The sequence below is a fragment of the Rattus rattus genome, chromosome 3, assembly GCF_011064425.1.
Source record: "Rattus rattus isolate New Zealand chromosome 3, Rrattus_CSIRO_v1, whole genome shotgun sequence".
Lineage (NCBI taxonomy): Eukaryota > Metazoa > Chordata > Mammalia > Rodentia > Muridae > Rattus > Rattus rattus.
The window spans coordinates 183,907,559-183,921,865 of record NC_046156.1 but is presented as its reverse complement, the minus strand read 5'-3'; the positions used below and the strand labels follow the sequence as shown (position 1 = coordinate 183,921,865).

The 14,307-nt window shown below is 40.8% G+C and overlaps 1 protein-coding gene across 1 annotated transcript in view; it reads right to left on the bottom strand.

Moving 5' to 3' along the window:
* Positions 1-14,307, bottom strand: part of Mtrex (Mtr4 exosome RNA helicase) — a 59,545-nt gene that overhangs the window by 3,924 nt on the left and 41,314 nt on the right. The window contains exons 21-25 of the mRNA XM_032898877.1: positions 13,539-13,727; positions 11,972-12,135; positions 7,774-7,879; positions 5,947-6,003; positions 4,999-5,161 (exon numbers count right to left, since the gene is read on the bottom strand). Of these exons, the coding sequence (XP_032754768.1) occupies positions 4,999-5,161; positions 5,947-6,003; positions 7,774-7,879; positions 11,972-12,135; positions 13,539-13,727 (679 nt within the window). The remainder of the gene's footprint in view (positions 1-4,998; positions 5,162-5,946; positions 6,004-7,773; positions 7,880-11,971; positions 12,136-13,538; positions 13,728-14,307) is intronic.

Here is a 14,307-nt window from a genome sequence, read left to right as displayed (position 1 = left end):
GCTCCCCACTGCTTCCTGATCTATTTTTGAGACCAGAAAAGGGGAACCACCTGAAGGGCTCAAGTGGAAAGTTGGGAGAATATTCACTCCACAGCAGGCCTCCAGAGAATGAGGATGTGGCTACGTGATATCCACCTGCACTTACTTCCTCTTAGTGAGACAACTCGTATGACCCTAACAAACTATTATCAAGACTTGGTAAAATCTGAAAAGCAAATAGGTTAGTTGTTTCTATAATAGAATCTGTAACAGAGCAGTTACAGAAGATACTTTTCAAGTAGTAGACAGTGGCCAGTCTGGTCACTGCTACTGCTGAGACAAAGGTGCCGAGTGCCTTTGCACAGGCAGGCTAACACCACCAGATCTAGGATGAGGTATCGAGAGTTACAGAGTTACATGCCTTTAATCTCAGAATTCAGGAGGCAGAGGCAGATGGATCTCTGTGAGTTTGAAGCCTACACTTTGTAGTGAGTTATAAGCCAGCCAGAGTGACACTGTTAGACCCTACCCCTAAACAAGTCTGAGAGGGAGGAATGTCTACTGACTTTCCTTTACAGCAGTGGGGTCCCTTTCAACCTTAGAGCTCAATCACGAAAGGATCTTAGCCCTCTCATAAACTAGAAGCCTGTCATTGTTACCCCTACTCCAAATCTGGCTGAGAAGTGATAAAATGAACAGAATCAGTGCTGGAGAGCGATCAGTGGTCCATGGCATCTAACAACAGGTGCCTGCGGTGAGACAGCTAAAAACCTGAAGCAAGCACATGTAAGGATCAAGCCAAACCAGTTTCTCCCTCAGCTCCAAGTGCTCGTGTTGCAGGCACACTCCACGTTGAGAGATGCTTAGCACTTTAATTCAAATACACAACAGCTACTTTCAACTTTTAAAATTGGGCCATAGCTACAAAAACTAAACAAAACAATGCCATTCTAGCCAGATGCTACTATCAATGAAGATATGGCCACTGAGATACCGCGCAGGACTATAGGTGCCGCAGCTCAGTCCATAGTGCACAGCACTACATAATCCCAGCTACTGGAGGGTGAGGCCAGCCAGGACTGCACAGCGAGACCCTGCTTAAGATGAAAAACACTCTTCCTAACTGTGCAGGCCCCAAGAAAGTTACCTTTCCACCTTTCCTTCCCAGTCCTTCATGAACCTACAGGACCTTCAGCTGTCTGGTGTACACTGATGTAACGGCTCCCTGATGGGCTATTGTTATCTCTAAATAGAACAGGGTGTGAGGTGCTTCACCAAAGTCCACAGCACAATGGGAACTCATGCACGTGGGCTCTCTGTGCTGCTGTCCTCAGATTCAAACAACACTGCGTCCAGAAGGAAAGAAGAAACTCACTTATATAAGCTTCTACACAAACCAAGGGGGTGGGTTAGAAGAGGTAAGTATGCATCGATGACAGTAAATGTTTATGCAAACCGTCCAAAAACTTAAGTTAGGAAATGACTTAGATGGGAATGCTCAGCTTCTGGAAGGTGGAACTGGGTGACAGGCAGTAAAGAACCGAATCTCTTGGTCTTCCGCTATGTAAAGCATCAGAAGCGAGGCATTCTCTCCTAGTTTTTGAATGACTTCAAATGAGTACCAAGAAACACACATTGTTTGTACTGTTTCTATAAATACAGGTAGTGAATTTAAATCGGAATCTGCCAGCGTTATCAGGAACCACAGCATTCTAAGTAAATTCAGACAACATGTAAGAACTAAAGCAAGAAAACACAATCAGGTCAGGGTACTCACACACTCTAAGTCATTTGTGGAAAACTGAGTCAAGACCCAGCTTCAGGCAACAAGAGAACCTTGAGGAGAACAAGGCAATGAGGAGAGGCTATATATCCACTGGCTCTGGTTCTTCCCAGAGTCTGGAACAGATCCTTAAGTACACACACAAGCAGCCACAGCCCCTTCAGCAGAGGCTGCTCCCCGGGTTAGTGGAGACCACTGCTGAGCAGGGAATCATCTAGCATCTTTCCAACCTACTGCAGTTCTAAGGAGTTCATGACCTGCCTCACTCCCAGCATTCTGCCTCGCCAGCCAGAACAGCTAGTCAAGGTGTTAAGACAAAAGCCTCATACAGCGCCTCATTCCCACACTATCTGATTGGTATTAACTTGTGATATCTTTTCGTCTAGTCCTCCAAGAAATTAAACTTTTGCTAGTCACTGTGTTTTCTTTTTTGAGTAAACATGCTAGGTTAAATCCCTTCTACGCATCTCTGCCTGTACACTTTGTAAGCACTGCCTTTTCAAAGCTCAGGGAAAATCTATACTAGGTGAGAACTGATGAATATACCCTTGAACCCTACACAAGTCAGGTTTGGGTCTATTCATGGCTATGTAACTCTCCCCGCTCTCTAACCTGGAGTATTTTAATCACCTCTCTCTAAATCCTGTTCTTATTCAGTCATCAAATCCAAGCTCCAGCAACCATTCACTCACTTTCTATGGCTACAGAGCTGCCTGCTATAGCATTTCTCATGGATGAAATCATCTATCTTTTCTAACATTATGTTTAAGACTCAATGTGTACGTACCATAAATCAACAACTTTTCCTGCAATAAAAACTTCTAAGACATGGGTATACACAATTGATTTACCTGTTATGAATACTAGGAACTAGATGCTTTCATGTAAGATCATTTCCATATGTACAGCCTTACTGGAGGGACAAACCAGAATCACTTGACTCATAAGGGCAGAAAACAATTTCCTCAGAGTGTTTCTGTCTAAACTACAGCATTCTAATTCACTGAGGCTCACGCCCTTACTAATTACTATCTAGTTCAGTCTAAGGTTAGGACCTCACATATCTTCTAACTAGTCACCAATATCAACTTGTGCAGCTCTTTCCTGAGGGCAGAGACAGTGCCTGCCCTGTACTTGGCATAGGACTTAGCCCTAGGAGAGTCTCAGAATTACTCATCAACTAAGTATCAACCAAGCACCGGTTATCAAGCCATCTAGCACTAAATTTGTACCACTGTTTAAACACAAGCAATACAGATAAATAAAACATTATACTATTATCAGCAACATACTTAAGAATTCCTCTCCAACACTGGGTATCCTGTCATAGGAAAAGGTAAAACTACCCTACAAACACCACTGGAAGAACAGGCACTGCTAGTATTTCCTTCAAATCCTAAACGAACAGGAGGAACAGGATCTCCTGATGCCAAATGCTGGGCAGACAGCAACTCCTTCCTTCATCCCACACACAGGTAAGAGTCAGACGCAGCGGGAACAGCCAACGTATAGTCCTAATAGGTCCACCACCTGCGTGGATGCCCTGATACCCTAAGCATTAGCGCACACAGTCATTCAAATTTAGTTTGAAAAAATAATATTCTATGCATTTTTCAAGGAGACAAAGTAACTTATGCTTTTAAAGTTCTTCAAATTGATCTCAATATAACCCTTTTTGTTGCATAAGACATCTCATCAGATGTGGCTGTGTCACCAGTGTTAACTGGCCAGTTAATGTTGGGAGCACTCCAGCTATTGCTCAAGGTCAAGCCTGGCGCTTCCTGTCTAAGCAGAACGTTGAGAATCATTTTAGGAAGAGATATTGTTCAGACACAGCACACTGAAGTCCAGGGTAGGTGGTTTTGCTTGTGATCCTGAAGGGTCACACTGGTGGACAAGGAGCTGCAACCATACACAGCACACAGGGTAACAAGATGGGATAGATGGCTACTCTGAAGAGAAAAGTCAAACAGAAAAGTACAGAAGAGGTAAAAAAGAGTACTTTCTGCACAAAAAGACACTATCTCATAATAAAAGATGCACACAGCCAAGTTTTTCTATTTACTTACCTTATTTTTACGAGCTAACAGATACGGTTTATCCCAACTTTTGAAAGCAAAGGTTTATGCATGTAACAGAATTCAGACTAGAAAAACACAGACACTGCTATTAGATCAAATTTTGAGCTACGGATAGAAATTTCTCAAATTCCAAACTTTTAGCAAAACCTAATACAGAAACAATTCACCATCTCAACAATTCCACAGAGGCAGAGCAGGCTCAGGAATGCTAATGTGCTATGCAGAATTATGACACTAGTGAAAATTGGGTAAAATCACTGTCTCCAGATCAAGACTAACCTTCAACACTGTGAAAGCTTTTCCATTTAACTTAAAGCAAAAATCAAAACTCACTCAACCACCAGAAAAACCAATCCACAGAGAAGACTTTCTCAGATTTCCTAAGTGTGTGGTGGGGAGGTGGGCGGGTGATGGGTGCTACACAAACTCGGGGAAACCAGGGCTGACATCAGTGCCTTTAACTATTCTCCACCTCATTTGTGAGGTGGGGGCCTTTACTGACCCTGGACCTCACCTGGGCCCTGGCATGCGCTGCTGTGCCTGACTTTTTACATGAGTGCGGGTGGGGGATAAACACTCATGTTATCCACTGATAAAAACCTGCTTATCCACAAGGACCACATGCACGAAACCACTTTTCCCAAGCCCCGAACCAACCAACCAACCAACCAACCAACTAAATACCAACAACAAAAAACTACCCACAAAACAAAACAATTCAACTAAATCCTATCCTTTGTTTTGCCAACTCTCAAGACAGGGTGTCTCACTATGTAGCCCTCATGGCTAGAACTCATTCTGTAGACCAGGCTGAACTCACAAGAAATCTACCTTCCTCTGCTACCTGAGTGCTAGGATTAAAGGTGCAAGACACACACACCTGGCTACTGTCTACTTAATTATTACTTTAAAATAAACAAAATGCCTCTCTGCTATGCACTGGCAATGTCACATGTCACTGTGACTTCCTTCTTTCAGACTCAATTGTTGCTACCTGCTGTGAGCTATTAAAGACCTCATTCTTTGAGCAGCATTTTTTTGTGGGCAGAGAGGAAATACAGTATAGTAGGATTGAAGAGATGAAGCTTCAAATCACACTGCCACCATAACTGATTGGTAAAATCTTACTTGGTATAAAAATGACTACATCCTTACCTTCAAAGACATCTGTCATTTTGCAGATGTGGGCAAATGTGGCCCCAGTTGCCCAGGTGTACACCACATCCATCAGGTGAGGCTTGAAAGAGCTTAAGTAAGTTTCTTCATCAATCTCCAGCTTTGCCTCTGCAGAAACTTTTGCAATCCTTTTAGCACATTCCTTTTAAGAATAAAGGACAGAATTAAGAGTCTTTACTGAATATCTCCCACAGCACTGTTTCTTTAGGTTTTCAAAGCAAGATTCTACAAAATCTCTTTTCCTTTAGCAGAGACACAGATCTTCAGTGTTGTCTCTGAGAGCTGGATATCTGAGCTTCTAAGCAGGCACAGGACTCATCCTGGCAAGTCATGCCACAGCCGAGCCTTCCCAAGGTGTCAGTCCCATGCTGGGGCATGCCCAGAAGATGCGATCCTATCCTGTGCCAGTCACATATTTACTACAAATCCTACACCTCAGTACTGACCCAAACCTAACAGCAGCGTCTAACCAATCTGAACAAATCAGAAAGTCATTAAACTACACGAGACTGTCTTAAAAGAGGAACAAAGGGCTAAAGATGGCACAGCAGTTAGGAGCAGTTTGCTTTCCCCAAGAACCAAGGCTGGGTTCCCAGAACCACATCAGATGGTTCCTGATCACTAACTCCAGCTGCAGGGAATCAATGCCCTCCTGTGGCCTGTGTGGATACTCGCACTCACACCCACACACCGCCATATACATATAATTGGAAAATAATAAAACTAAATATTTAAAATTTCTTCTTAAAAATAAGCTAATAAATACTAGAATAAATAGTTGCACCTACTAATGAAAGTAGACGCTTAGTTGTTGGACTGCGTATCAAGAAGGCTTCTAGGATACAAGGAAATACTGAGAGCAAACGTGGGATGGCGCAGGGCCCGAGCTGACCCGAGTGTGGGAATCCTTCATAACGACGAGCTTACCTGCATTTGTCGGAGTGGTCCAGCTAACTGCTCTGTTAATTTGGGCATCTCACTAGACTATGATAAAGAAAAAGAAAACGAAATATGAAAACTCAAACTTAAGTACTATTTGCTTGCCAAAATGAAGTGAAGTTTTTCTATTCACTCATACCAAATTACAAGATTACAATCATTAGCATTTGGAATTTCTAATCAACTACTGGTTTTCATACACAAACCCACTCTTGCCATAATTATTATCACATTTCAGAAGTATTACATTGCTAATTTTGAAAAGTGTGCTGTCCAGGCAGTACAAATGGAAAAGGGAGGAAAGCACGTACTGTAGCTAGCAGTGAAGCGTCGTCAGTGTTTAATCCTAGTTTATGCATGAGTTTAGCTTCTAGGAAAGTTGGTACAAAGTGGAAATGTACGGTGAATACTTAAATACTGTCCTTAATCTTATATTTCTCAATGTTAATCAAATATATAATTCAAATTTTAATTGGAATTAGTACTTTTTTTTGTTTTTGCTATATAGCTCAGGCTAGTCTTAAACTCAGAAATTCACTTGCCTCTGTCTCTTGAGTGTTGGGATTATAAAAGCATATGCACCATGCCTGTCTGACTTTCAATACTTTTAATATCATTTTTCTCAGTAGTAGAATTTGTTAATCTCTAACTGAGATAACAATTTAATTTATCGTTATAACCAGTTGACTTCTGTGTTGGGTTATTTCTGTGTTAAAGAGAGAAAATATGTGTCAGGATTTAAAAAAAAAAAGACATCACCATAATAAAGTGTGTTCAGGAAGGACTGTGAGGATTTAAAATAACCCCGTGTGTGTCCATGCGCATGCCACACATGAACAAACGCTAGAAGATGTCCTGCAAGTGTCATGTAGGCCCTCACATTCATTCCTGCCTTGTTAGCAACAGCATCTCTGTCCAAGGGTTAGCTAGGCTAGCTGTCCTGTAAGGTTCCTGAGATTGCTGTTCCCCCTTTCGATTCCTATGGCTGCTAGGAACTCAGGCACTTGAACTACTGGTCCGGCTGAAAGGTTACAATTTGAAAGGCAACCACAGGCTAGTTGGGTCAGCATCTGCATTAGTCTGTAGGGCTTTGTTTCAATTCAGTGGATGGCTGTGTGAGCACTTTACATAAGACATCACAAACCAGGTTCCCTGTTATTCCTGTGAAAACCAAAGCCGATCAACAGAACTGGTCATCAGCAAAACTATGCGGAGTGAATGTTAACAAATGCTATAGACAGCACCCCTGATGAGCAAGTCACTGATCGATCACCTATCTATCTTCAGGGCAGCACAAGTAGAAGGCACTGGTCCTGATCTGAGCACAGGTGAATGTGTGCATTCGCTTCTTCACTTTCATTTGGGCATCAACTGAAATTTCACACTGGGAAGACTTTATTCCTACTCATTAAAGCGAGAACCTGAAGCATCAGGTATGTCTACCCAGCTGTTCAACTTCGTCATTCTCCCACACACAAGCCATGAGAGCGAGAGTTTCTGCTGCATCTCCAAGGTCTAGATCTATGCATTATAAACACTGGTGCTTAATAAATTTTTGTGGATACCGATTTTCATATTTGAAAGATTTAATATTCAAAATTCCTTTAATGTTACAGAAAAATGGTAGTATTTTAGAAACATTTTAAAATAGAAGTTAGTGTCAAGCACATATCATCTATCATATCAAATTTTTTATTATATTCTTTTTGGCTTAATGATGTGGCATATAAATAAGTCTTATTATTAATAAATGTCCACTATGTGATTTAACCAAAACTGATGTATGAGTAAATAAAGCACACCATATTAACTCACATTCTCTTGAAACACAAAACAGCTTAGCAGTGCGGTCGCCTGTTCTGAAGAAAGGTCATTGAAGAGCCCATTAAACATCATCTCTGTTAGAAGGAGCTCGTCAGCACTAAAGAGAGTGAATTTCACAATATCAACACGTATCTTTAACAGGCGGTTATTAATAAATGGCATAATCTAATGAGGAAAGGCCTATGAGCATAACCAAGATTTGTAACAGAAATGGTAACCCTTTCTGTCTGTCAGTATGTAAACAGCAGACACCAGACAGACACTTTACCATATCCAAATGCACATATCCATTCAAGGAGCCATTTTTTTCATGCTTATTTTGTTGGTGCAAAGAACTCTAATTTTTTAATTTCTAGTCACTTAGAATGTAATAAGAATTCTGTGTTTAATAACAAAACAGTAGAAAATATTGTATTAGAAATTATAACTAGAATGCACCGTAAGACTCACTCTGTGCTTCAGCTGTTTTTCATCTGACGTTGCAAGTCAGTGTGGCAAAGGCAGGCGAGCACTGCTCGCCAACGGTCAGTCACTGAACGGGAAGAGCTCTCGCTCTGGCGGGCAGCATCTGGAGTGGTTGCACTGCGGTCAGAGTACGTGCTGTCTGGAGTACAGTGTGAGCTCCGTAGTCTAGGTGATCATCTGTGTCACCCGACACAGATGTAACTAAGGATCACCTTCATATCTGGACTTACATTACAGGATAAGACATTTCCTATGACAGACTGCTCAGCAAGGTTTGCAGGGTTTTGTTTTTATCATCTTTTCAACATTTGACTACATATAAAGTATTATGGAAACTTTGATATACAAGTCAAAAAAACATGAAAATCTATTGTTTCAAGTAATACTTTCAGAAAATAAGATGCTTCCAGTTTTATCCCAAAACTCTAAGTTCTTTCTCTTCAACAATTAATTCAATGAGTAAGAATCTTATATTTCTACTTTGTTCCCTTAAATATTTTTTTGTTTTTAAGTTGGTTAAGAATCTCATAAATTGGGGTTGGGGGATTTAGCTCAGTGGTAGGGCGCTTGCCTAGCAACCGCAAGGCCCTGGGTTCGGTCCCCAGCTCCGGAAAAAAAAAAAAAAAAAAAAAAAAGAATCTCATAAATTACCCTCTATCTATTAAGGATTTACTAAATCCATCCAGTAATTATTAGAACATTTACTCATAATGAGATAAAATTTTCTGTATATTTAAGAATATTTTATTTGTGAACGAATAAAGATGCAAACTGCTAATCTATCACTATAACTTCAAAGTAAATAAAAAATTATATCTGAGTCTAATAAAGGTAAACTGGGCTCTAAGCTGAACAAAAGCAGACAACAACAGAAATGAGACAAGACTACCTCAAGGAAATAGAAATAGTGGGTGAGGAAGAAGAGCAGTAGCCAAGGCCACACCAGTGACCTAAGGACTGCTCTAAAGGAAGTGTAGGAGGATGGTTGTATATGAACTGCCAGGCCAACAGGCAGACCGCAGAGACACACAGCAAGATTCAGAAGGTGATGGAAAACAGAGAGAAGGACCCTACAGCATGTGGGGTCATGGTCATACCAAGCAAAGGGAACGGTATCTGTGGGAGTTGGAAGAGTCAAGAGGGAAGGCAAGAACATAAGAAATTCTGGAATTTATTCTAAATAAACAGGGAATCATTGAAAAACTTACCAAATAGAACAATGTGACAAAACCTATACTTTGGAAGGTGTACTAGTATGTCTGTCATCCTTGCACAGGGGCAAGGACGTTCCTGTGTTCCTTAGTACATGTGCAGCCAAAGTGAGCACGGAAACAACTTGACAGCAGTCTACAAAACACATAGTGATTCTCAAGACACAATGAACAATTAAAAGAGGGCAGTGCAATTATCTGGGTAGAAAAAAGAAAGCTCATGAGTCAGGGGTAGGCTTTAGAAAGACAGAAGGAAAACAAAGACAGGATTCTAGACTGACTTAGAGCTTTTACAACATTTGAAAAAAAGTAATGTACTTTGATACACTGTTACTTTTATAAATAGAAACATATCAGGATAAAGTTGATACTCGTTGTTCTGAGATGAAATCAGGCTGTATACTTGAGTTCTACGTTTACCATCAACTCTAGGTACTATCTCTTTAAGGGAGCCTTTAGTATATGGACCATCACTTACATCGTGGTGCCTGCTCTACCTCTAGAGTAGGAAAGCTAAAGCACAGCACACGCTGAAGAGGACGAATCAAATCCAACGTAAAGAAGGCTTTACCTGGCCTGCTAACCAACCAAATGCACAGTCTGTGTATTTAAAAGGAAGACTAGACCTAAAATTCTGGGTTTGAGCTTCTCTGGTTGGGGAACTTAGCATCATGCCATCTGTAACAGTGAGCTGTAACAAAGGGCTGTCTTGCTTCGTCTCCATCACTTTGGTAGTTTCTACTGCTGACACGGATAAAAAGCAACAACAAGCCTGTCCCAGAAATGCTCCAAACCAAACCATTTCCAAAGTCTGTGATTCTCTGAGGACATTTCAAAAAAAGTTTCAAAACTATCTTCTATGCACTGAGAATGATGGCCACCACTACATGGACAAAACCAGATACACTGTCAGGAAGAATACTGCAGCTCATGGGCCACCAGCCTATGCCTTTCAAATGGGGGACAGCGTCAGGCTAGGTTCTGAGGCAGGAAACACTTGTCATGACGGGAAAACAATTGATGGATTTTAAAGATGGACTGAAAAAGAAAAAAACTGTTTTCTTTTCTGTATCATCTTCTACAATTGCATTGCCATACACAGTCTGCCCCTGTATATGTGACAACTTCAATGTTAACAATACACATTTTAAAAATCAGTTTCCTAGTCGTGAGTGATCATTTCAAGTGCCCAATCATCACCCGTGGCTAATGACAACACAAGACAGTGAAGGCCCAGAGCACTTTAACCACAGAAGGGAGTTCTATGGGATAGCTGCTACTTTCCTATCAGGAGATGGAATTTTGTTCTCTACTTGACTTTAGGAGCATTTGTAACTAGATGTAACCAAAAGATTGATTCTACTGCAGTAGAACCTGAGCTAAACTAAAAAACACCATCAGAAAACAACTTCCCCTCACGCTAGAGTCCTAAGCCTCCATGTGAGTAGGGTCGCCACTCTGAGTTGGTCATGCCATGGAGATGACCAAACTGACCCACCTGGAGAGGGAGAAAGGGAAAGAGAAGGGGAGAAGAGGGAGGGAGAAAGACCTATCTATTCAAATACTACTCACTTTACCAAGTCTGCTAGGGTTTTACTTAATGACTATCTCATTGCAACTAAGGCCCGTGAGTGGGTTGAGGTGGGGTGTATGTGTATCCTGAGCCAGAACCATGTGACCAAACCATTCCTGAACTGCTAACTCAGAAAAACAAACAAACAAACAAACAAAAGAACAGCTGTCCTCTAGTACCCATGAGGTGTAAGTCCTAGGTAATCCCAAGGAAACCGACTCCCTGGAGTGTTCAAGAGCTTTAAACCTCCACACATACATTAGTCATGTCTGATTACTCACAGCACTAAGACAATATAAATGCTACTTGACCAACTGTACTATACATACTGTGCAGGGAGTAGAGATGAAGAAAAAGGACTGTATGTATGTTGTACTGTGCATTTACTGTTTTTCAACATAATTTCCTATCTACAAGTGAGCTCCATCTGTGGAGACAAAATAGAGCTGACTCTGTTTCCAAAGTTAAGCTGCAGCCTTAATATGCCATTATGGTGTCTTATGTCTTACTATTACCCCAAACTTGAATGAAATGTGCTCAGTCTCTTGTGTTCCTACTTATATATATGAATTATGGTCATTAGAGTTAAGTATCAAGGCAGAACATTTTCAAAGGATTAAAAAAACAGGGTGAGGGGGTTGGGGATTTAGCTCAGTGGCACAGCGCTTGCCTAGCAAGCACAAGGCCCTGGGTTCGGTCCCCAGTTCCTAAAAAAAGAACCCCCCCGCCAAAAAAAAACAACAACAACAAAAAAAACAGGGTGATATATAAACTAAGATGTAATAAATACAAATTATATAGGAAGAATCTCAACACACAAGAAAATGTGTTTGATAGAAAACATAGCAATAGGGTACCTTCACAGCAGCTGTTTTCTAGCAAGTGCTGTCCATGTAAACTACAGAACGTAATTTCAAAGTCTCTGCAGAGGCCATTTTACCTGCTTATCTCACAAGCCACCCGTCCTTTCATCTCTATGACATCAGAAGATGTAGCAAAACCCAGCCTTCTTAGAACACGCTTGCGACATTTGAGTTCATCCATTTGCAGAACAGTTCTTGCTTTCTTCAGTTCTCTCTTTGCAGACTTAATATCTATTGCAATCTAGGGCATGTAAAGCAGACAGTTAACAACTGAACAGTGTCATGTGGTTTGGATAAACAACGTCCCACATAAAAGCAGTTTATTTAGCGAGGTCGTCTTAGTCATATCCTTCATTAACACTTGACAGCTGAGTGTGTGGATGCTGCAGGAGCTTAGATGCAATTCCAGGAGAGGAAGGATGTGCCTGAAAAGTTCTCAAACACGAGTTGGAACGTTAGATGTGTAGAAGCGCAAAATGCCCTCGTTAAAGACGATCTATTATTTAATATGCAGAAATGAATAACTAAAATAAAGTGTACCTCTAGGTTTAATTGAATGAGTTTTTAAATCAGATAATCAGTAAATATTACATATTTTCTAACTGGTTCTGTAAGAATAAGAAAGCAATCATTTTCTGAAATGGATTATTTAAATTCAGGAAAAAAAAAACCAAAGAAAAGTTTAGGAATTAAAAAGAATTATTTGAAATATTAAGGTACAACGAAGGAGAAACAATAAAGGTGTTGAACAGTTCTGTCTATTCAGGTTACTGGTGAGCCCGACTTCAGAGAGTTCCATCACTCTCCCCGCTCTTCAGCAAGGGTGGGGAGGCTCAGTAGCAGAGCCCCTGCTTAGTGTGCACAAGCAAGGATAGTGTCCCCAGCACAGGATAGTCATTTAATAATTGTTACCAAGGGTAACAATATCAAACCTGCATTTTACTACTGACAAAACAGACGGGATACCAGCTCCTGAGTCATAATGTTGACTTCTATGCTAGACTGCAGTATGTGAACTGGCAAGACTATCAGGCCTTCAGAAAAAGAATGTCCTAGGATTTCTTTGACTGAAATGCCTACATAATAGAGCCAATCACTGTGGCAAACACTGCAAGAGGCATAAAGCATAAGTTAGAACAAAGCCCAGGTAAGATGGTTTTCTAGCATAATGGTGAAACCACACTGCACACTGACTGAAATAAACCTGCTACTAATCCCAGTGCCTCTCCTTCCTGGGGCTCCTACACACTTGAGCTACCCTGAATCTCTGTTGTGCTCTGCTGCCCTAAGTTTCCTGGAAAATCCTGACTTACTGGCAATGGCTGTCAGGCTCCAGCACTTATAATTTATCTAAAAAAGACAGCTAGACATTTGCACTTCAGAAAATAAAAACGGGATAAGAAAATAACATATTTAATGAAATACACAGAACCCTACTATAAAAATTATTTCCGGGAGCTGGGGAGTTGGCTGGGTGATAAGGACTCATTGCTCTTGCACACATGCACCATGACTCCAATTCTAGGGGAGCCACGCCCTCTTCAAGCCTGCTCCAGCACCAGGCATGTATGTGGTACACACACATACAGGTAAAACACACATGGAAGAAAGAAAAGGCTTTGAAATAATCTGTTTCTACCATACCTGTGCCTTTTTTTCACAAAGGGTATACACAGTTTCCAGATTAGGATCATTGTGAAGTGGGTGCGAGTACATTCGATGCTCAAAAGCCTCTACTTTCTGAATGACTTTTTTCAGTCCTTGATCTTGAATGCCCATATCATCGATAGGATCTAACAACGGAACACCATCGGGAAACCGCTTTTGAACTTCCTGAAATAAAATACACAAAATTCATTAATAAGGTCATATTAAACCACTTTCCCTTTGTGTTCATTTTCACTATGTCTAAGGCCACAAAAAGGACTCTACGTATATTTTTCCCACAGCTGGCGAGCAATTTTCCATGGCATTTGTTTTCGAAAATTCTGCTTTGGGGAGAGTGGGGCAGGATAAGCCAGGGCCTTCCTCTGCTACACGGTTTATGGTTTGACATCTTCCTGCCTCAACCCCCTGAGTTATAAACACCACCCAACTGGAACATTCCTGTTCAGTTGCTATGTACAACTTAATACCAGCTGAATATATTACAATTCTCTAATATATCTAGCATTTCATAGCATGACCCATTAGTTCTGGGTTTGGCATGACTTACCAATACTACTACTATATATTTAACTTGGTGTAACATCTTGCCACCTTATGTAACTATCTTATGTATTTCATATAATTTATGTGGAAAATTCAATTTTTACATGATTTTGGGCATTTCTAGCCAGGGTACTACTGAGTCAGAAATTGAACTTTAAAAAAGACTCCTTTTGCTAACTTTTGTTACATGATTACATGATAA